Source organism: Dreissena polymorpha, chromosome 1 (genome assembly GCF_020536995.1).
Source record: "Dreissena polymorpha isolate Duluth1 chromosome 1, UMN_Dpol_1.0, whole genome shotgun sequence".
In the NCBI taxonomy this organism is placed as follows: domain Eukaryota; kingdom Metazoa; phylum Mollusca; class Bivalvia; order Myida; family Dreissenidae; genus Dreissena; species Dreissena polymorpha.
In genome coordinates this window covers 157200704-157226198 of record NC_068355.1, presented here as the reverse complement: position 1 = coordinate 157226198, position 25495 = coordinate 157200704, and the positions used below count along the sequence as shown (strand labels likewise).

General features: G+C 35.9%; 1 protein-coding gene across 4 annotated transcripts in view; it reads right to left on the bottom strand.

Annotated features, from left to right (window-relative positions):
- LOC127857599 (voltage-dependent calcium channel subunit alpha-2/delta-2-like) overlaps positions 1-25495 on the bottom strand; it is a 126890-nt gene that overhangs the window by 90717 nt on the left and 10678 nt on the right. For all 4 annotated transcript variants that reach the window (XM_052394080.1, XM_052394086.1, XM_052394094.1 and 1 more), the window contains exons 3-6: positions 15573-15707; positions 15208-15267; positions 14575-14710; positions 1188-1319 (exon numbers count right to left, since the gene is read on the bottom strand). In XM_052394080.1, coding sequence (XP_052250040.1) covers positions 1188-1319; positions 14575-14710; positions 15208-15267; positions 15573-15707 — 463 coding nt within the window. The remainder of the gene's footprint in view (positions 1-1187; positions 1320-14574; positions 14711-15207; positions 15268-15572; positions 15708-25495) is intronic.

The window sequence follows — 25495 nt, the reverse complement described above, 5'->3', positions numbered from 1 at the left end:
CGTATGGGGAAATGGCTTACAGGCTTGTCTTTATTTCAACCACGTTAATCACAAACCGCAATGGCTTACAGGCTGGTATTTATTTCAACCATATTAATCACATAGGACAACGGCTTACATGCTTGTCTTTTTTTTAACCACACCAATCACATACCGCAATGGCTTACAGGCTGGTATCTATTTCAACAACATAAATCACATAGGGCAATTGCTTACAGACTGGTCTTTATTTCAACCACATCAATAACAAACCACAATGGCTTATAGGCTGGTATTTATTTCAACCACATAAATCACATAGGGCCATGGGTTACAGGCTGGTCATACTTTGACCACATAAATCACATAGGACCATCTCTTACTGTGTAGTCTTACTTTTGACCACATAAGTCACATAGGGACATGGCTTGCAGGCTAGTCTTACTTTTGACCACATAAATCACATAGGACCATGTCTAACAGTGTAGTCTTACTTTTGACCATATAAGTCACATGAGGCCATGTCATACACGCTGGTCATACTCTGGACCACATCAATCACATAAGACCATGTCTTTCAGGGTTGTTTTTATTTCAACCACATCAAACACGTAGGGCCATGACTGACACGATGGTCATACTTTTGATCACATAAATCCCATTAGGCCATGGCTTACAAGCTGGTCTTTATTTCAACCACACAAGTTACAACGAGTCATGACTTAAAGGCAGGTCTTCCTTTTGACCATATAAATGACGAAGGGGCATGGCTTACAATGTGGTAATACTTTTGACCACATAAATCACATTGGTCCATGGCTTACTGGCTAGCATTTATTTCAACAACATCAATAACATAAGCATGGCTTACAGTATGGTCGTTATTTAAACCAAATCAATCACAGAAGGGCAATCCCATATAGGTTGGACTTTCTTTTGACAACATCAAACAATTTTCCCTGATTCCTTGAGCCTTGTTTTGGTAAAAAGGGGCTTAATGCATGTGCGTCAGGTTTCCTTCCAGATAAGCCTCTGAAGTCCAAACAGGCTAATTAGGGACAACGCTTTACGCTTTTATGGAATGTTTCGTTTATAGGAAGTTTCTTTTTAACTAAAATCCAGTCTTAGCAATCGCTAATCTGGGACAATACTTTCAGCACATGCATAAAGCGCAGTTTTCCCAGAACAAGGTTTCTTCATTCTTGTACCTGGCAGAGTCCTCATGAAGCCTGACTGGCTGCCAAAGTACTGCCAAAGTATGTCTGGGTCATTCTGCACGTTCCTGCTGAACACCTCATCCAACGCCGCAGTCCACTTCAGTCCGTTCAAGATCTCCACATCTGTAACAACAGCTGGGTCAGGCCTTACTCTGTCATTTGCCAAATAAGCCAATGGCTACAAATTAGCAAATTTGGCTGAAAAATCCATCTGCCTACATTTTGTTTTTCATAAAACCCCGTCAAACAGATCAAATGTGAAAAAATTTAGCGTTCTACTGCACATTTTGTCAAAGAAATTTTTAGTCAGGGGGAGCCCTGGAGGCTCAGTTGTAACCAACAGCAGCTGTATTTAATCAAGTCACAATTTTATTTTTTTTTCAGTATCTTAAGAATTGTGAATGACGTCATTACATGTTGACCTAAGAATTGTGGCTATTTATTCATAATTCGAAGCCCAAACATAGCTTCAAGAAAGTTATCTGCTGACTCCTTGGTTCCTGATATTAGAATATGCAAACGATTTTGATATGGTTTAAGTTGGAGTGTTTCATTACTCATGAAAACTACATTCTTGAGGGATCATGTAGACAGGTATTGTGACCAATTTTAGAGCTGATTGGTTAAAAAAAAGTGACGTCTAGAATATATACACAACTTTCTCCATGTTGACCAAATGACCTAGTTTTTGACCCCGTATGACAACACCTATGTTCCTACCAAGTTGTAAAAAAGCTGGGCAATACATGTAACATAAACATGTGACCTATTTTTGACACCTTATTAACCAGTTTAGAATTCAGCAAAGAAACATCGTGTGTCAAAATGTTCTGACCACTACTACTGTTAAATGCAAATTGATTTTTATAACTTATGAATCTACAACACACACAGGCAACTCCTTACTTCAAACGTTTTAAGACAAACTACAATATTGGATTTTTCTCAAGCCAATGCAGCTAAATGTGCATAATAAGCTAGAGCTATGTCACTACCATGACTAATACCCCAGCATCAATTGGTCTGATATGTTAAAGAACTCATAACTGAGCTTACAAATGTCTGAATCACTTGAGCTGAAAGAAGTGTGTTGCACATCCAAATTTCAAGTTGATTACTTACTAACATATTTAATTAATTGTAAGGTCGGCTACCAAACCAACGGTTTGACGCTGACAAACACCATAGATAATAAATCATCTAATGTAAAAAGCATGTTTCACCTGTTCAGCATGTTACAGTCTACAAATCACATACGTTATTCAAGCTATATATATTGCTACAAAATACAGGCACTTCAATTGTGACAGCCACTCATTTCTTAAAAGGTTGCACTCATAATGCAGTTAAATATGTCATATAAAGGTCATCTAAACACTCCAAATTCTAATACACCATTTGGTCTAAAGATTCTTTAAGTATGATAAAACAACTACTGCACAACAACTCATACAAAGATAAAAACAAAAATGCAAACCACAATAACCACAATAAGAGCAGTGTCATACAAAAATGGGTCATATGCCACCCGCGCAGCTCCAGACCAGCCTGTGGTTTTGTGCAGTCTTGTAAGGAGCTATCCTGTCTGCTATAAAGTAAAGCAAGGTTTAATGATATTGTTATCTGACAGGGTAGCTCTTGATCAGGGACCATATTCACCAACTGATTCTTAGACTTAAGAATAAAGGATAGACTTAGAACCAAGAAAAATGCGTTCAGTGTATGAATATATACAGGCCTCCACTGGTTATTATGTCATTAACAAAATTTTCTATATTAAGAATAATATAGATAGGCCACTCCAAATTGATTTGTTGGTCTTTTTGTCGGATTTTTTAAAAAAAAGTTGAAGAGGCGAGCGAAAAAATAATATTTTTTTTTTTGAAAACAGGAACATTTTCGAGCAAGCAAAGAATAAAAAAACAAGAGGGCCTGAAAGGCCCAAAGTCGCTCACCTGAGCTAACAAGATATTATTGTGACAAATCTTCTGACCAAGTTTCACAAAGATCAGAAAATAAATGTGGCCTCTAGAGTGTTAACAAGGTTTTACTATAACCATATAAGGAAAATGCCCCGCCCACTGGCAGCCATATTTTTCAACCAACTGGAATCATTTTTGAACTCGTCCAAGATATTATTGGGATGGATCTTCTGACCAAGTTTCATGAAGATCGGACAGTAAATGTGGCCTCTAGATTGTTAACAAGATTTTACTATAGCCATATTAGGAAAAATGCCCCGCCCCTTGGCAGCCATGTTTTTCAAGCAAACGTAACCATTTTCGAACTCATCCAAGATATCATTGAAACCAATCTGCTGACCAAATTTCATGAAGATTGGACAGTGTGGCCTCTAGAAAGTTAACAAGGCAAATGTTGACGCCGCACAACGGACAACGCACGACGGACAAAAAGCGATCACAAAAGCTCACCATCAGCACGTTGTGCTCAGGTGAGCTAAAAATCACATTTCGATAGAAAAAGATAGAAAAATATTGCATTAACAAGAGATACAGGTTTAAAAAGCTATAGATTACATTCAAATCAATTCTTATACAAAGAAAATAATCTTTGTACAAACAAGCAATAATATATCTATGAGTTACATACTTTTAAAATAAAAATGCACTAAAATAAGGTTTCAGAACTTAAACTTTAACTTGTAGAACACAAGTCTAAAGCTAGCGTTTTCATATCAGGAATAGCATTACTTGTGTAAGTTTTAATTAAACATCTTCTTATGCAATTAGTAAAATAATGTTTACATTTTTATATTGAATAACTCTGCCATGAAGAATTTGCGCTGTTATATGAATTTGCAACCGTTTAAAGCTTCCGATATGATTTAATGTCGGAACGATGCTACAGCAAATTGACATTAAACGATATGAGGTTGATGTATATGGACCTCAAAGGCTTCAAAAGCAAGTTGAATATGACCTTTGACCACGAAATATAACCATATCATTGAAGTGAAGGACACATGTCTACTTACTGCTGCTTATATTTGTTAGAAGTTTTCAATAGTGAAAGCTGTAAAAAGGTATACCATGTTGCAAGCTGTGAAAAGTTATACCATGTTGCAATAGCACTTGAAGAGGGACATCATAAAAATGATAATGACAGACAGTCGGACAAAGGCCATGCATACCATCAATTGTTGATACCTTATTTTAAAAGGGGCATATCGATGGTTATTACGGTATTGTATTTATCTGAAATAAATGTATACATTACAAAGAACTTTTTTGATGTTTCTAAAATACACGGACCTAGCTGTAAAACATGTTCCGTCAACCATGTATTTTAATACTTCTAAAACGTTGTCCCTGTGACTCTTTTAGAACCAGCCTTTAATGATTTTATGTTGTTGTTGTTTTCACTTAAAATTGTGTAATAGGAAAAATTTGCCTACATATAGGGAAATACCGTCCATATGCACATTCAATGAAGAAAATGCATAAAAAACTTACGTCATGTTTCCCGATGTTGTTAAATTCAACATGCTTCAAAGGTGTCTGCTGATAGTTGCATGTCACAGAACGAAGCAGATGTGTTTATATTTATAAGGGTTGGCTGCAGCAACTTTTCACCGAAATGTGTTAAAACGCATAGTTAAAACCTCTACGCAGGAAGCCATATTTCTGGTTGTCGCGATCAAATTTTCGAGCGACTACAGATATTGATTTAAAAGGTTACCAAACACTATATTTGGCATTCATATTCAGCCTCAAAATTGTTTCTGCGAGATTGCTTTTTTTCTTTTTTTTCACAAATTCAAAAAAACACATGCACTGTGGTAACAGAAGGACATAAACATGAGTGCGAGCGGTAAAATTAAAAAAAAAATCCATTTTGAAAAAATAGGTGCGGAAAATCAGACGACCAACAAATCAATTTGGAGTGGCCATAGAGATGTTTACTGCAGAGTTTGACTCAAAATTAAAGAAATTATTGAATATTCTAATTTAAAGAATTTTCTTTATTCTTGAACTTAAGTCTAAGAATTGTTTGGTGAATACGGGCCCAGACTGCTTGAATATGAAAACTGGCCTGGGCTATGCTGGCCATTTAGGGCATAAGACCCATTTTAGCATGACATGGATCATTATGATGACTATATTGAAACTGTGTTGATACAGGGTAACACTAGCAAGAAAATCAACAAATCTATTGAATGTGTCACAGGTGCTAAATACTGGTAAAATAAATTGTCATTTATGGTAATATGATACTGTCATTTCTGATTTTGAAGAAAGTCTGACATTTTGTGTATATTAAGCTATTTAGACTATCAGTTATTATGAAGTGCTTACCAAATTGTTTAATATAAAAAGTAGCTGTTTCTCAATCCCATATGTGTATTTAATATGCTATTCTATTCATAATTATTATTTAGTCCTAATACAAAAGCGTAAATGTTGATTTTCTTGTGAACCAATCATTCTACAAAGCAAATTGGACACAGGAATGTGTTACCCTTTGGAATTTTCTTTTCATGACTCCATTGTGGAATAAGCTTTACTGGTAACAAAGAAACAAATGTCAATGTGCATGATTGTGAAAATATCAAAATTTACTTGTCCACCGTCGTTCATTGTAAACATCTACTCTGATGTCAAAGTTTGATATTATTCATTGGCTCTCACATTTTTTTAAGCAAGACATATGGTCTCATATATGTAAACATATTAAGATCCTTCAATTTATTGTAAAGTTATAGATCAGCAAAGGCAAAGCTCTTTTTAGACATGAAGTGTGTTCTGACTTTAAAGTATGACCTTCACCTTGAAAACAGCCAATACACATGAATGTTTGTGGGCTCCACAAACAAAGGTAGATTAAAATCTGTTTTTTCAATATCCTTTGGGGAGGTTTCAAGGCAAGTTGCACGTCAGCTATACAAACTTAAACAACAAAGTGCAGTCTCAGCTAAAGTCCCCAAACAATTTCTGGCAAAAGACTTGGACATCTTGTAATCTTTACTGGCTCTAATTTAAACAGCTGAACAGTCAACTAAATTGGTTCCTAACAAATTGGTTACCAGGCATAAGGGCCAGTATATGGTTTCCTTGAACTCATGAAGTTTTATGGGCTTTGTCACAGTGGGCAGCAGACTTTCGAGGAGCCTGGCAGTGATTCTCCTCTCCCATTTGGTACTGACAGTATACTAACAGCATGATCAATTAGATAACTTTTCCCCCCATTTTTCAGACACTGAAATTGTTCAGCTCCATGGACATTTAGACAGGAAATATTTGCCTGTCTTAAAACTCAGATTATCCCTGGATGCAGATTGCAAATTAGCATTAATGATTGCTTGTGTTTGTGAGATGCAACAAGAGCACCGCATAACGGGTGCCACCCTCGGCTACGGATGCAGTTTTGAATAAATTAAAGCTTGTCAGATTTTTCTTTTAAAGGGCACAGTGACCTTGACCTTTGAACAAGTGACCCGAAAATGGGTGTGGCGTGTAGAACTCATCAAGGTGCATCTACATGTGAAGTTTCAAGTTGTAGGTGGAAGCAATATGATTTTAGAGCCAATGTTCAAAACCTTAACAAAATGATACGGTTTTAGAACGACGCGGACAGCAGACGTCGGACGACACGACGAGCTGGCTATGACAATACCTCGGGTTTTCTCCGAAAACGCCGAACTAAAAACAACAACATCAGCTGCCCCAAGGCAGTGCACTTGACTTTTGTTTCCTTTTGATTAAATAATCAGTGCTCCAGCTAGGCTTCAATCGAAGGGCTCCCTGCTCTGCCCTTCCGAAGCCCCGCACTGCCTTTCCTAGGCCCCCATCCTGTCCTTTTATTTATAAAAAAAATAAAAACAAAAATATATATTTATTTTTTTACTTTTTATATGATAATTTATAAATCTCTTATTACATTGTAATTAATTTATTCCTCATTGTAGATATTTTATTTTAATGGTTTAATAATAATGGGAATAATACATTCTAACAATTATTAATAACATATAAATTCATATGCAACAGGGAGCATTCCAGATATAGTGCCTGATAGTGCCCTTGTGACAAAACAGCCCCCACTGTCCTTTTCAAATCCTAGCTGGAGCACTGAATAATGTACCTTTTCTGTCAGTGACCTGATATAATAACCACACCAACATTTTTGTTGTTAAATATCTGGAGAAGTGATATTGTATTATGTAAATGTAATTTTTGTTAAATTAAAACAAGACATGTTTAAATGACATGAAACCAGATTTCCAAACATTTACCAATTAATGTAGTTGTATTAAATAAAATTTGAAAGCAAGGTCTACATGAAAGCTATCTATTCACAAAATTATAGCCCAATATTTTGATTCAAACTCAAATTATTGAGCCGAAACCATTATTTTATTCAAATAACAATGACTTTGATTCAATTGGTTCCTAATGAAATCTTACAGTGGGTCTGCATGTAAGCTACCTACAAACAAAATAATAGCACAATGTACGCCATGTAATGTTTGAAAACTTCAACCTGAATTTCTAATTGCATGCAAACCTTAACCACACTAGTGTAAATACAAAAGACAGCAAAATTCTAAAAAAGCTGGTCACAATTAAAGGTCTTCGAAAGTTTATTTTCATAAAGACTCTGAGCACATATGAAACTGTTTATTTAGTAAATATAGAAATATGGAGTACATGTTTACCATAACAAATTTCAAAGTAAAACAAGAAATGTGTTTGTCAGAAACAATATGTCCCCTTCTGCGCTGCTTTGATTTTTTATTACTTCCCTAGGATTTGTTTTTTTGACCTTTGAACTTGAAGAATGACATTGACCTTGACCTCATCACTCAAAAGGTGCAGCTCCATGAGATACACATGCATGCCAAATATAAAGTTGCTATCTTCAATATTGCAAAAGTAATGAGAAAATGTTTAAGCTTGACACAAACAAACAAACCAACAAAGCAACAAACCAACAGACAGGGAAAAAACAATATGTCCCCCACTATAGTGGTGGGGGGCATAAAAATGGCATAATTATGTAAAATTTCAGATTAGGGACTTGCTAAGTGACCTCACAAAATGACCCTGATTATATGCCTGAAGCTTCAATGGAATGACTTAAGTAGAAACAGTGTAGAAAAGTTGCACATATACAGTAACCTGAGCATTGTGCAGACACCAATGCATAGCTCTGACTATTTGGTGAAGAATCAAGCACAAAAAGTTAGGTAGAGTTCCTATGTTCAATCCTTGAATCAACACAGTTATTAAATGAATAATTTTATTGATGTAAACGACAAAAATGAACAACTAAACAACAATGATTTCAATAAAACACAGAGATCAGAGCTCCCGCATTTTTTTTGAATTTGAGTAATTCACCCATGAGAATTTGAAATTGAATTCATAGTAAAAATAATGATACAAAATTATTTTTAAAATATAAGACCATACAGCCAATTTGAAGAATGACATGCCTTCTTCTAAACAAGAGCACCGCATAACGGGTGCCACGATTGGCTATGGGTGCAGTTTTGAATAAATGAAAGCTTGTCAGATTTTTTTTTAAGAGGTCACAGTGATCTTTGACCTAGTAACCCCAAAATGGGTGTGGTGTGTAGAACTCATCAAGGTGCATCTACATATGAAGTTTCAAAGTTGTAGGTGGAAGTACTTTGATTTTAGAGCCAATGTTGAGGTTTTAGCATGACGCAGACGACGAGCTGGCTATGACAATATCTCCGAAAACGCCGAGTTAAAAATCAAACCACTCAACCATTACTTATTTTTACAAATATATTCCTAACCTGTATGAGTCAGAGAGCAGAACAGTGAATTTCCCATTTTTTGTATAAACAATGGGCAATGACTTTAAAAAAGCCTAGTGTGAATTTGCTAGTATTCCAGCTAAGCCTTCATTTATGTCAGAAAACATTTGCAGAAATTTTGGTGAAGATTCTATGAAAACCGTACAAGTTAGAGAGCAGGAGAACTGGAGGCCCATCTCGCCTCTTAACGTCGATTACAAAATAGCTACAAAATCCATTGCCAATCATATAAAACCTTATTTAAATGATATAATCAGTATAAATCAAACAGGATTTATCAAAGGAAGATATATTGGTGAAAACGCAAGACTTATGCATGAAATTATTGAACTAATGGATGAAAGTAATGAAAATGGTCTCCTATATTTTTCAGATTTTAATAAAGCCTTCGACAGTCTGGATCATGGATTTTTGTGTAAATGCCTCCGCCATTTCGGATTTAGTGAGCATACCTTACAGTGGGTAATGCTATTTTATAAAGATGCAACAAATAATGGTCATTTTTCAGATTTTTTCAGTATACAAAGAGGGGTTAGACAAGGATGTCCTTTATCTCCTTACCTTTTCATTATTTGCATTGAATTGATGTCGATAGACATTGAACTTTACACACAAGTCAAAGGAATAACAATAAATAATGTAGAATTAAAACAGTCTCTTTTTGCTGATGATGCCTCTTTCATACTTGATGGTTCTCGAACATCATTTGAAACATTAATAACAAGAGCACTGCCTTGCGGGTGCAGACCGCTCATTTATTTTTCTTTTTAAAGGTGTAGGGACCTATCTTAATTTCAATTTCAAAGGAGGGAGGGGTGGAATGGAGAGGGGTGTATAGTGTGGGGATGTGGTCATTTATTACATTATCTTCGAAAAATGGGGAAACAAGATGTGTTTGTGAAACACTATGTCCCCCTATATGACGTTTTACCTTGAAGGATGACCTTGACCTTGTGAAGGATGACCTTGACCTTTCACCACTCAAAATGTGCAGCTCCATGCACATGCATGCCAAATATCAAGTTGCTATCTTCAATATTGCAAAAGTATTCATAAAATAAGTGATTTGGGCCACATATATTTGACCTCTGACCTTGAAGGATGACCTTGACCTTTCACCACTCAAAATGTGCAGCTCCATGAGATACACATGCATGCCAAATATCAAGTTGCTATCTTCAATATTGCAAAAGTATTTATAAAATAAGCGATTTGGGCCACATATATTTGACCTCTGACCTTGAAGGATGACCTTGACCTTTCACAACTCAAAATGTGCAGCTTCATGAGATACACATGCATGCCAAATATCAAGTTGCTATCTTCAATATTGCAAAAGTATTCATAAAATGAGCGATTTTGGCCACATATATTTGACCTCTGACCTTGAAGGATAACCTTGACCTTGACCATTCACCACTCAAAATGTGCAGCTTCATGAGATACAAATGCATGCCAAATATGAAGTTGCTATCTTCAATATAGCAAAAGTTATTGCAAAATGTTAAAGTTGGCGCAAACAGACCAACAGACAGGGCAAAAACAATATGTCCCCCACTACTGTAGTGGGGGACATAAAAAAAAGCAAACATTTGTTTTTATTTTTTTGGGGGGTGGGGGGGGGATTTTTGGGTGGGATGGTTGGACGTTTTTTCAAAAATAAAATAATAAAAATAAATATTTGTGTTTATAACCATGTTTGATAAAAACAAGAGATGTGTTTGTCAGTAACACATTGCCCCCTATTACGCCGCTTTGAAATTTTTTTTTTTTTTTTTTTTTCACCTTTGACCTTGAAGGATGACATTGTCCTTAAACTTCCACCACTCATAATGTGCAGCTTTTTGAGAACGCCGCCTTGAAATTATTTTTTTTTACCTTTGACCTTGAAGGATGACCTTGACCATGCCAAATATCAAGTTGCTATCTTCAATATTGCAAAAGTATTCATAAAATGAGCGATTTTGGCCACATATATTTGACCTCTGACCTTGAAGGATAACCTTGACCTTGAACTTCCACCACTCAAAATGTGCAGCTTCATGAGAACGCTGCTTTGAAAATAAAGAAAAAAAAAGACCTTTGACCTTGATGGATGACCTTGACCTTGAAGGATGACCTTGACCATGAACTTCCACCACTCAAAATGTGCAGCTTCATGATAACGCCGTCAGACACCATAAATTTGACATTAGACCTTGAAGGATGACCTTGACCTTTCACCACTCAAAATGTGCAGCTCCATGAGATACACATGCATGCCAAATATCAAGTTGTTTTCTTCAAAAGTAAAAAAGTTATGGCTAATGTTATTTTTTTCCGGACGGACGGACAGACTGACTGACATACTGACGGACAGTTCAACTGCTATATGCCACCCTACCGGGGGCATAACAATTTTTTTTTGGGGTGGGGGGGGGGGTATAGTGTGAGGGTGTGGTGGTCATTTATTAGATGATCTTTAATTAAACAAAAAAAATAATGGGGGGGGGGGGGGGGGATTGAGGGGGGGGGGGGGGGGGGGGGCGGGGGATGGTTTGGGAGGAGTCTTATCATAAATAAAGAAGTTATGGCAATCTTAGCAAAATTTAATAATTTGACCTTGAGAGTCAAGGTCATTCAAAGGTCAAGGTAAAATTCTCAAACTTGCCAGGTACAGTACCCTCATGATAGCATGAAAGTATTTGAAGTTTAAAAGCAATAGCCTTGATACTTTAGAAGTAAAGTGGATTTAAACACAAAATGTGACTATATATTCAAAGTTACTAAGTCAAAAAAGGGCCGTAATTCCGTAAAAATGACAACCAGAGTTATGCAACTTGTCCTTTACTTTCCCCTTATGATAGTTTGCGAGTGCTCCAATTATGAAAGCAATATCTATGATGCTTTAGGGGTAAAGTGGACCAAAACACAAAACTTAACCAAATTTTCAAGTATAAAGGGCCCATAATTCCGTCAAAGCAATAGCTTTGATACTATAGAAAAAAAGGGGAACTAATCACAAAACATAACCAAATTTTCAATTTTCTAAGTATAAAAAGGGCACATAATTCTGTCAAAATGCCAGTCAAAGTTACATAACTTTGCCTCCACAGTCCCCTTATGATAGTTAGTAAGTGTTGCAAGTATGAAAGCAATAGCTTTGATACTTAGAGAATACAAGAGCACCGCCTTGCGGGTGCAGACCGCATATCTATTTTTTTTTTAAGGTGAAGGGACCTATCTCAATTTCAATCACAAAGGAGGGAGGGGTGGAGTGGAGAGGGGTGTATAGTGTGGGGTTGTGTTCATTTATTACATTATCTTCCAAAAATGCAAAAAAATGCAAAAAAAAGTTATTTTTTTGAGGGGGGGGGGGGGATTCTTGGGTGGGATTGTTGGATGGTATTTCAAAAATAAAATAATAAAAATAAATATTTGTGTTTTTTAACAATGTTTGTCAGAAACACAATGCCCCCTATTGCTCCACTTTTAAATTTTATTTTATTTTACCTTTGACCTTGAAGAATGACCTTGACCTTCCACCACTCAAAATGTGCAACTTCATGAGAACGCCGCTTTGAATTAAAAAAAAAATACCTTTGACCTTGATGGATGACCTTGACCTTGAAGGATGACCTTGACCTTGAAGGATGACCTTGACATTGAACTTCCACCACTCAAAATGTGCAGCTTCATGAGAACGCCGCTTAGAATTTTTTTATTTATTTTTTTTACCTTGAAGGATGACCTTGACCTTGAACTTCCACCACTCAAAATGTGCAGCTTCATGATAATGCCGCTTTGAATTTTTCAAATATTTTTTTTGACCTTTGACCTTGAAGGATGACCTTGACCTTGAATTTCCACCACTCAAAATGTGCAGCTTGATGATTATGCCGCTTTGAAAAGATTTTTTTGACCTTTGACCTTGAAGGATGACCTTGACCTTGAAGAAGGACCTTGAACTTCCACCACTCAAAATGTGCAGCTTCATGACAACGCCGCTTTGAAATTAAAAAAAACAAAAAACCTTTGACCTTGAAGGATGACCTTGACCTTGAAGGATGACCTTGACCTTGAACATAATTCTGTCAAAATGCCAGTCAGAGTTACATAACTTTGCCTGCACAGTCCCCTTACATAGTTAGTAAGTGTTGCAAGTATGAAAGCAATGGCTTTGATACTTTAGGAAAAAAGTGGACCTAAACACAAATCTTAACCAAATTTTCAATTTTCTAAATATAAAAAGGGCAAATAATTCCGTCAAAATGCCAGTCACAGTTGCATAACTTGGCATGCACAGTTCCCTTACGATAGTTAGTAAGTGTTGCAAGTATGAAAGCAATGGCTTTGATACTTTAGGAAAAAAGTGGACCTAAACAAAAAACTTAACCAAATTTTCAATTTTCTAAGTATAAAAAGGGCACATAATTCCGTCAAAGTGCCAGTCACAGTTACATAACTTTGCATGCACAGTCCCCTTACGATAGTTAGTAAGTGTTGCAAGTATGAAAGCAATGGCTTTGATACTTTAGGAAAAAAGTGGACCTAAACACAAAACTTAACCAAATTTTCAATTTTCTAAGTTTAAAAAGGGCGCATCATTCTGTCAAAATGCCAGTCAGAGTTACATAACTTTGCCTGTACAGTCCCCTTATGTTAGTTAGTAAGTGCTGCAAGTATGAAAGCAATAGCTTTGATACTTAAGAAATAAAATGGACCTAAACACAAAACTTAACCAAAATTTTTAATTTTCTAAGTATAAAAAGGGCACATAATTTTGTCAAAATGCAAGCCAGAATTATCTAACTTTGCCTGCCCAGTCCCCTCATGATAGTAAGTAAGTGTATCAAGTTTGAATGCAAAAGCATTGATATTTATGAGAAAAGTGTACCTAAACGCAAAACTTAACCGGACGCCGACGCCGACACCGATGCCAAGGTGATGACAATAGCTCATAATTTTTTTTCAAAAAATAGATGAGCTAAAAATGATTATGGAGACAGGAGGGGAAACAATGAACATGCCACCTGCATAACAACCCATCCTTTTTGGCCAAGGGTGTTCTTGCAACATTTTCTGTCAAAAGATGGGCATTGAACTCTAATGATGTTGCAATCCACCACCACTACCACCACTGCTATTCCCTACAGTTAATAGCCTAACCCTCAAAATGGACCTTTATCCAATAATCTTGGAGTATTAACCTAAGGCGTGTGCTGACTATCTCGACCACTAGTTACTGAAATACATAGTTAACTCCCGAGTCTAACACGATTCATTTTTCTACAGAGATTATCACAAATATTGTTGTAAAACTACTTAAACTTAACATCTTACAGCCCCAATATTGAGTGCAGCAAGCTTTAATTTAATAAGCAATCTATTTGCAAGACATTGACAAAGTATCTAATAATTGTAATGTTGTCATTATTTATTGACAAATAAAGACTCCTTTGTCATACTGATGCACTGCTATTCAATTTTTAGGAATGCGAACTCCCAGTAAATGTTCGTAGGCCTCTACAGAACCACTCATGTGAACACTGTTTCTTTCTCCAACATTATACACAAAGCCAATCCGCTTACCTCCGTCATATATCTCAACAGGAATGTGCACACTGGACATGTTAGGAATGATGTATTGTTTGAAGCGTTCACTGTACTCTAGACCGGTATCGTTGTCCTTAATATCCTTCGACTTCAGGGTGAAGAAATCACCAATCTGTTGATGGAAAGAGGAAATTTGCTGACAGAAGGCAGAACGTGGTTGTATTGGACAATCGATATTGGCCAATGAGAGCGCATGCTTTGCATTAGGAACAGTACTCGTAGGCATGAAATACCTGAGGTAAAATTATGCAGATGATGAATGACATAATTGCCATAAGTGTGTGGTTTTGTAACAGTTTGCTGTCATTGTCACCTACCACACTCAACAGTCGCAAAGTTTACATCTCATCGATGAAATCACGCAACTTTTACATAGACTGTATTTAATGCATCAATGACTAGCATGTTGGTCAAAGACCACCAGATTTTGTTGATTTCCATAGCTTATAAATTACTTAAAAAGATTAAAAAGTAAAGTGATATAAACATTTTTTGAGGTTTTTATCTGCGCAGCTACTGTCCAATATGATAAAGAACAACTAGGGAAACTGAATGTTTCATAAACAAAAAATTAAGAAAACACCACAAAGAACATTGTTTTATGTATACCTGGATGTTGTTGTTCCATACATGTTCTTTGGCTGCCTTTTCTGCTGCAGCAACAGAAGCCTATAAATGGTAACACACGTAAATGTATGTATACACAACCATTTACCAATGTTCAACATTTGCTGAACCTTTAATTTATTAATAACATCAACTGATCCCTTGTATCATGCACTTTATCAGCTGAAATAGGTTGGCTTCTTAAAAGTAAACAACATGGATGTTATTGATTCTCACTGAATATCAGGATTTTCCAAAGACATTATTATTGTTTGTTGATTTTCAGTGTGTCTGGAAACAAAGTATTTATATTGTATCTTTTGTAAGTACAATAACTGGAGATATTTTTTCTGAAAACTTTAACTTACATTTAATGCCATCATCTTGCTTTTCAGCATGGCACTCAACTTGTCCGCCATGGTTTTCACCATCTCCGCTGGGTCAATCTTCTCAAATGTCAATTTGAATGGACTGTTGGCCAAGTTGTCCTTGTTATTGTACGCCTACAAAGTTACTAGAGGTTGTACCTTTCGCTAGAACAAGTTTTTATATAAGCCATTACCAGGGACTTGTACAATATGCAGCTAGCACAATCTGGTCAGGAGCTACCCTGGCTGTTAAAGAGACCACTAAACCTTGCCTGATTTTGGCTTCTTAAAGTGACCTTGAACTTCTAAGATAAGTGTTACATATGACAATCCATCACTGCATGGATTGGTGTCAGTAAGTTATTTTAAAATGACATGATTATATAGTAATAAAGAAATTTCAGAAGCGAAAGGGCAAGGCTGAGCTATACGAAACCCAAGCATGCACATACATTGCTAGGTTGGCGCTAAGGAAAAACAAGAGGGCCTGAAAGGCCCAAAGTCGTTCACCTGAGATATCAAGATATTATTGGGACAAATCTTCTGACCAAGTTTCATGACGATCGGAAAATAAATGTGGCCTCTAGAGTGTTAACAAGGTTTTACTATAGCCATATAAGGAAAAATGCCCCGCCCCTTGGCATCCATGTTTTTCAAGCAAAGGTTACCATTTTCAAACTCATCCAAGATATAATTGGGACAAATCTTCTGACCAAGTTTCATGAAGATCGGAAAATAAATGTGGCCTCTAGAGTGTTAACAACGTTTTACTATAGCCATATAAGGAAACATGCTCTGCCCCCTGGCGGCCATGTTTTTCAACCTTCCTGCATCAATTTCGAACTCTTCCAAGATATTATTGGGGTGAATCTTCTGACCAAGTTTCATGAAGATTGGACAATAAATGTGGCCTCTAGAGTGTTAACAAGATTTTACTATAGCCATATATACATGTAGCCATATAAGGAAAAATGCCCGGCCCCTTGACAGCCATGTTTTCAAGCAAAGGTTACCATTTTTGAACTCATCAAAGATATCATTGGGAAAAATCTTCTGACCAAGTTTCATAAAGATCGGAAAATAAATATGGCCTCTAAAGTGTTAACAAGGTTTAAATTTAGCCATATAAGGAAAAATGCCCCGCCCCCTGGCGGCCATGTTTTTAAACCAACTGGCATCATTTTCAAACTCGTCCAAGATATTATTAGGATGAATCTTCTGACCAAGTTTCATGAAGATCAGACAATAAATGTAGCCTGAGATCTAGAGTGTTATCAAGATTTTACAATAGCCATATAAAGAACAAGATGTGTTTGTGAAACACAATGTCCCCCTATATGATGTTTGACCTTGAAGGATGACCTTGACCTTGTTAAGGATGACCTTGACCTTTCACCACTCAAAATGTGCAGCTCTATGAGATACACATGCATGCCAAATATCAAGTTGCTATCTTCAATATTGCAAAAGTATTCATAAAATAAGCGATTTGGGCCACATATATTTGACCTCTGACCTTGAAGGATGACCTTGACCTTGACTTTTCAACACTCAAAATGTGAAGCTCCATGAGATGCACATGCATGCCAAATATCAAGTTGCTATCTTCAATATTGCAAAAGTATTTATAAAATTAGCAATTTGGGCCACATATATTTGACCTCTGACCTTGAAGGATGACCTTGACCTTTCACCACTCATATGTGCAGCTCCATGAGATACACATGCATGCCAAATATCAAGTTGCTATCTTCAATATTGCAAAAGTATTTATAAAATTAGCGATTTGGGCCACATATATTTGACCTCTGACCTTGAAGGATGACCTTGACCTTTCACCACTCATATGTGCAGCTCCATGAGATACACATGCATGCCAAATATCAAGTTGCTATCTTCAATATTGCAAAAGTATTCATAAAATGAGTCATTTTGGCCACATATATTTGACCTCTGACCTTGAAGGATGACCTTGACCTTGACTTTTCACCACTCAAAATGTGCAGCTCCATGAGATGCACATGCATGCCAAATATCAAGTTGCTATCTTCAATATTGCAAAAGTATTTATAAAATTAGCGATTTGGGCCACAAATATTTGACCTCTGACCTTGAAGGATGACCTTGACCTTTCACCACTCATATGTGCAGCTCCATGAGATACACATGCATGCCAAATATCAAGTTGCTATGTTCAATATTGCAAAAGTATTTATAAAATTAGCGATTTGGGCCACATATATTTGACCTCTGACCTTGAAGGATGACCTTGACCTTTCACCACTCATATGTGCAACTCCATGAGATACACATGCATGCCAAATATCAAGTTGCTATCTTCAATATTGCAAAAGTATTCATAAAATGAGTGATTTTGGCCACATATATTTGACCTCTGACCTTGAAGGATGACCTTGACCTTTCACCACTCAAAATGTGCAGCTTCATGAGATACACATGCATGCCAAATATGAAGATGCTATCTTCAATAAAGCAAAAGTTATTGCAAAATGTTAAAGTTGGCGCAAACAGACCAACAGACCAACGGACCAACAGACAGGGCAAAAACAATATGTCCCCCACTACTATAGTGGGGGACATAAAATTACCTCGCCCCTTGGCAGCCATGTTTTTCAAGCAAACGTAACCATTTTCGAACTCATCCAAGATATCATTGAGACCAATCTTCTGACCAAATGTCATGAAGATTGGACAATAAATGTGACCTCTAGTGAGTTAACAAGGCAAATGTTGACGCTGCACGACAGACGCTGCACAACAGACAAAAGGCGATCACAAAACAAAAGTAGTAGCCGAATTTCAGTGTTACAATGACGACCCACATATAGGCTTATTTGCTCTATATATAAGAGTGTACCTGTCGCCATGTGTGAGACAAACAAAGAATGAACAACAACATAATTATTATCTTTAAAAAATTGACTTAAATGTATTTGTATTAACAATTATTGTATTCAATTATCAATCAAACCACATATAAATACAATATTTTTCCTCTGAAATTCTTCATTTCTTTTCATTTCTTTTTTTACTGGAACAAGCAGAACACTCTCAATATGCGCAGAAAGCGTTAAAAATAAGTATAAAATTTTCTTTTCTTTTCATTTTAATATATAAAATGAAAGAAAATAAATTTAATAAAAAACAAGATGTGTTTGAGAAACACAATGTCCCCTATATATGACCTTGACCTTGTGAAGGATGACCTTGACCTTGTGAAGGATGACCTTGACCTTTCACCACTCAAAATGTGCAGCTCCATGCACATGCATGCCAAATATCAAGTTGCTATCTTCAATATTGCAAAAGAATTCATAAAATAAGCGATTTGGGCCACATATATTTGACCTCTGACCTTGAAGGATGACCTTGACCTTGAACCACTCAAAATGTGCAGCTCCATGAGAAACACATGCATGCCAAATATCAAGTTGCTATCTTCAATATTGCAAAAGTTTCATAAAATAAGCGATTTGGGCCACATATATTTGACCTTGAAGGATGACCTTGACCTTTCAACACTCAAAATGTGCAGCTCCATAAGATACACATGCATGCCAAATATCAAGTTGCTATCTTCAATATTGCAAAAGTATTCATAAAAAAAGCGATTTGGGCCACATATATTTGACCTCTGACCTTGAAGGATGACCTTGACTTGACCTTTCAACACTCAAAATGAGCAGCTCCATAAGATACACATGCATGCCAAATATCAAATTGCTATCTTCAATATTGCAAAAGTATTCATAAAATGAGCGATTTTGGCCACATATATTTGACCACTGACCTTGAAGGATGACCTTGACCTTTCAACACTCAAAATGTGCAGCTTCATGAGATACACATGCATGCCAAATATGAAGTTGCTATCTTCAATATAGCAAAAGTTATTGCAAAATGTTAAAGTTGGCGCAAACAGACCAACAGACCAACAGACAGGGCAAAAACAATATGTCCCCGACTACTATAGTGGGGGACATAAAAATAACGCTTTCTGGGCAGATTGAGGGTGTTCTGCTTGTTCCGGTCCGCCCCCCCCCCCTCCCCCCAATATTTTTTACAAATGTAGTTGTCTAACAACGTGGTCTGGTGCTTTGTGGCTCTCTAAAAACATGTACTGCAATGTATTAGTCGTGAATTGATGCATTTTTTATTTAGTTTAAATGGGTCAATACTTACTAATCGTATGCATTAATTCCGATTAATTACGAAATTTTTTAATTCTAAAATACTACTTGAATGACTGAGTTGCACGTTTATATTTAGTCACACCACACGATCTTTTGCAACACACACGCTTTTCATGCGTGTATATTGACAGACAACATCAACAATTTCGCGCTCTTATTATAACACGGGTTATACATGTACAGTCAATCTTGTGCTTGCGACCACTTGAATTAAGCGACCTTTGTCTTATGCGACCACTTTGAATTACTACATTTTCATATTGTATTAAGCGACTTTTGTCTTACGCGACCAGTGTCCGCTGATTTTAATGTATTTTGATGTCCAAGTCTTGAATTAAGCGACCGCTTTGCGGTAAAAGTGGTAAATCTGTTGATCATTCAGGTACAAATCAGTGTTAATTGTTTATCTAAGCCGATAAGATGATCGATAACAACTTCGTTTTGATTTCACACCAGCCATTTTCCTTTGTCTCGATGACTGGTTCTGACCGGTGTTAATGCTGACTTTGTATCAATTTTTGGTGTTGAATAATACAGTGATGTATTGCCAACAGTCTACGGATTAAAGAGTTTATTATCTGGGACGTTAAGTGACAAATTTGATCGCCGATTTTATTGCAGAAACAATGAGCCGACGCCTCAAACATTTTCACAGTGTTCTCGAGAGGTGTAAAAAATAAACTAATAAACAATTAATCTGTAATATGTGTCGAAATCCGTTCATTAAAAAATTGTAATTGTTATTATGCTAATAAGTTTGTGTTAGTAAATTTTCCAATCAGGTCTGTTTATTTAGTTTTCAATTGAGGTGTTTTATTTATTTCCCTATGTACCATAATTGAGTAAGATATATATATATATATAAGCTTAAATGCAGAAATTAAAATGTCAAAACGGAAAGTGTTAACGTTAAATGAGAAATTCGGGTATTGGAAGTGTCGAATGGTAAAAGTGCATGTAAACTTATTGTGAATGAGTTTGGAGTCGGAAAAAAACATTCTCTGCAGTGCAAACCATTTACATTGTATTTAGAATTAAAGAGAACAAATAAAACTTATTTTAAGTAAAACTTTCTTTTATTAATTTTATTTATATTTAGATTCATTTGATTACACAAGCTGACATCATTGTGTCAAAAGGAGATAATCCTGCATCCCAAATGGCCTTTTTAATTTAGAGACCATTTTATTAAGAGACCACTTTTGGTTACTCCCTTTAGTGGTCTCTAAATACAATATTGACTGTATAGTGAATAGTGAACCCGGTAGATGAGTACAAATGGACTTGTAGCAGCAATGGTTATCACGTGGCTGTAGAAAAACGGTGAAAATAAGTTATATAAATAGACCTGATGAAATTTTCATGCACTAGAATTAAATTGTTACCGTATAAAATTGTTATCGGCTTTTGTCTTCACTCACCATAAGTAATTAATTGCGCAAATTTTGCCTTAAACTTTTCAAAAGTAACAATTGTTTACAGCAAGTTAACAGTAATTGTTTGCAGTAAAAACGTGTGATGAGAATGCCTGACGTCGTCTTAAATGAATTGTTTTAGTTACCGTTTTATATGACGTAAATGGAAAAACTGTGATTCCTTGTTAATCTATCAGCAATTAATGCTTACTTCTTGAACAACGTCAATCAAAAATAAAAGTTGCTGGTTAAGCCCTCCTTCGTAAGTGTTCTCTCAAACCGATTGAACAGTGAACATCACAGTTTGGCGACTGGAAAGTTACCTGGGAATTTCTCGTGATGCCTGCATGTCAGCATACATGACTATGTAAAGAAGCTTGAATATTTAATACGCGCGTCATGCTATCTCTTATCATGAGATTGTCTATTACCCCATACGTGTTTACGGCGATTACATGCAGAATTAGGTACTGATTGCTTTTTTAAAGTAGGGAATACTGAAGCACGATGTTTCTGGCGATTTATACGGACTGAAAACAGAAATTTAGGTAGTGCATTTGAAACAAGAGGGCCAAGATGGCCCTAGTTCGCTCACCTGAGAGGAGTCGGTTCATAAATCTTTACCTAACGTCAAACTTGACCTAGATATTGTCCAGACAAACATCCTCAGTGGTTCCACTGGCCCCAAAAAAGTTGTCGCCACTTTTTCGCGACGTGAATACTGTCGGTTATTCCACCTTATTAATAAGAACAATCATTTTAAGAAACCTTACTACATTAATGTCATTGACTATATTATCACTTTAAAAAGTATGATATTTCATAAAAAAAAACAATAAGTACCTTCATAAGTCTTAATAAGCTTTATTTGTATATAAATAACCTTTTTTTTTAACTTGATAAACAACACAGATAACCAAAATAATATAATAATGTTAACATCAATGTATTAAACAGTATGCTGCATAAATGTTTTGAAATTAATTATTTAAACATAAAATCACACCAATGTTCATCATTTGAAAGGAAACCAGAAAATAAAGCATCTCACTTCAAAGTGTTTAACAGTTATATTTGGACATGATATACATCAGCTTCTGTTGTTAACAAGTTTTCTGTTAGTGGTGGATGATTCCAAGGTTCAATTAAATGACTGTTGTTCACACCTTTTTCTGACAGAAAGGCCCAGATAATTGCCACCATCCATTCTAGTTGCCTGAAATAACATAAAACATATTTTTACAAACTATCAACATCAAACCAACACATAAATGTCCGTATCTTTAAATGTCCGAATTTAACATATCCGAAATATAGTACATCGAGTGAATGTTTTATATTTAATTCAGAAATTGTTGTTATCTCAATCAATTTATATCCTTCCCAGAACATTACAATAATGAATCTATTAAACAGAAATGCTCAAAAATACCTGTTGAAACAAGTTTTTATTTGTTGATGTGGAGAAATTAAATGCTTTTGCCAGCCCCATGGTTTTGATTTTAACAAAGAAATAGCGGCCCTAATAATCATTATAATTATTGATCGTCGTGACAGTTTGTCCCCGTGTTACTTAACTTATTGCTCAATATCATAAAGGAGCCATTAATCCGATAATAACCCCCATAAAACTTGACAATAGCAGTATAAACACTGTTTGTAACACTTACACGCTTCGGTGATTTCTAATGCACTCTGCACTGTAGGTCGCTTACATCGTCGTAAATCAATATTTACAACTGACAGACGCTGGCCGCTAATGCTCGGTCGCGTGCTTTTGACTCGCAGTACATTTTCAGATAGGATTTTACCGATTTTTTGAAATTCGCCACTTTAAAAAAAATGGAGCCACATTTAAAAATTTAGCGCCATTTGGCGCCAATGGTGATCGACAGCGAAACCCCTGATCCTGGTCAAGTTTCATCATTATTGAACCAAAACTCTGGCGTATGGAGTGTTTTTGTTTTTGTAAGTTTTGACCTGGTGACCTATATTTTGAGCTGACCCCCCTTACCAAACATCAAACTTTGCTTACAAAAATAAATATTTTGACCAAGATTCATAAAATCTGAAACAAGATTGCGACCTCTAGAGTGTTTACAAGGATTTTGTATAATATAATGAAAATTTGGACAATCTAAGGGCAATAATTATGGCATTAATTATGTGATTTTGCTCATTATCAAACTTGACTGAGATCTTTCAGCAATTTTCATAAAGAATGCTTGAGAAGTGTGAATGCTAGAGTGTTTACAAACCAAATGTGGACGGATGGACGGCGGACAAAGACCAATCCTACAACCTCACCTGAGCAATCAGGTGAGCTAAAAAGTGTGTTTCACCGATCTGAGCCATTTCCCAACGTGTCCGAGAAATCAATAAAACCAATGTATTCACTAAGTTTCACGATGATTAGGCAACAAATGTGACTTCTATATATAGTGTTCGATCACAAGGTTTCTCTCTAGTCACATAAGGAAAACTGCCCCACCCCCCCTGGTGGCCATGTTTTTGTTACCGATCGGGACCATTTGCAAACTCATCTGAGATATATATAAAACCAATCTTTTCACCAAGTTTCATGATGATTGGACAAAAAATGTGACTTCTAGAGTGTTCACAAGCTTTTTTTACTATAGAAATATTAGAAAACTGCCCCCCCCCCCCCCGGCAGCCATGTTATTCAACTGACCGGAACCATTTTTGAACTCAACTCTCGTATCAAGGAAACAAATGTTCTGACCAAATTTCATGAAAATTGGGCCAAAAATGTGACTTCGAGAGTGTTCACATGTTTTCACTATATACATCTCAAGAAAAATACCCCACCCACTGGCTGCCATGTTTTTTCACTGATCTGGACCATTTTCGAACTCGACCAATTTTCATGATGATTGGGCAAAAATTGTGACTTCTTGTGTGTTTACAAGGTTTCTCTATAGCCAAATAAGGAAAACTGCCCAGCCCACTGGCGGCCATGTTTTTCAATGGACCAGAACCACTTTTAAACTCAACCAACATATCATTAAGACAAACATTTTCACAAAGTTACATGAAGATTGGGCATGAAATGTGACTTCTACAGTGTTTACAAGGTTTTTCTTTTTTTTGACCTAGTGACCTAGTTTTTGACCCAGCATTACCCAGTTTCGAACTCGATCGAGATATCATTGGGAATAATGTTCTGACCAAGTTTCATGAAGATCTGACAAAAAATGTGGCCTCTAGAGTGTTTACAAGGTTTCTCTATAGCCAAATAAGGAAAACTGCCCCGCCCACTGGCGGCCATGTTTTTCAATGGACAAGAACCACTTTTGAACTCAATCAATATATCATTAAGACAAACATTTTGACAAAGTATCATGAAGATTGGGCATGAAATCACCACTTATTTGCTACAAATATAGTAAACCTGTTAGAAGTATCGTTTTTAATTATAATTCTATTTCCACAGATATTAATGTAATAAGAAATAGTCCTACATCATGTGACTGTTCTAGTTCAAAATAAATATATGGTCCAGTTAGACATGTTATTACTGGGGACCTCAATTTCATTCAAAATAAAAACCTAAGAAATTTACTACGCAGAGGCCCTAAGTATAGACTGCCTATTCCTGTTAATTTTGATGACTGCATTAAGAATATCCAAACATCCTTAAATGATTATTGCACTTAATGGTGCAGAAAGGAAAATGCTGAAATTATTGCACTCAGTGAATGGAAAACAAAAGTATTAAGTATGGCTTTGAATAAAATACATTTTTATAATACAAATCCTTTGGTCCTACCACATTCACCTAAATTTAATAAACAAAATCTCTGTAAATTGCTTGAAGACTTAAAATCTAATTTCGTCATAGTTCCTGCTGATAAGGCTGCTAATAATGTTATAATAATATGACGAGTGTTTTATGTTCAAACTATTTCACAAGAACTTTCACAAACTACATCATATGGTGATTACAATAAGCAACCTAATGAAATTATTGCCGACCATATTGCCGAATGCAAAAATTTAAATGTAATAGTTAATATTTCTGACAAAAAATTGCCATCACTTTACTGGATACCTAAATTACATAAAACGCCATATAAAAGTCATTTTATCGCTAATTTAGTGTCTTGTACCACCAAGCAATTATCAGTGTATCTTACATCTGCATTGAGTGCTATTAGATATCATATAGCTAAATATTGTAATAAAGTTTATGAAAATAGTAGTATTAACCTTTTTGGGTCAATAAAAAACTCCTTAGAAGTGATTGATAAAATTGAAAAGAAAAAATATAAGG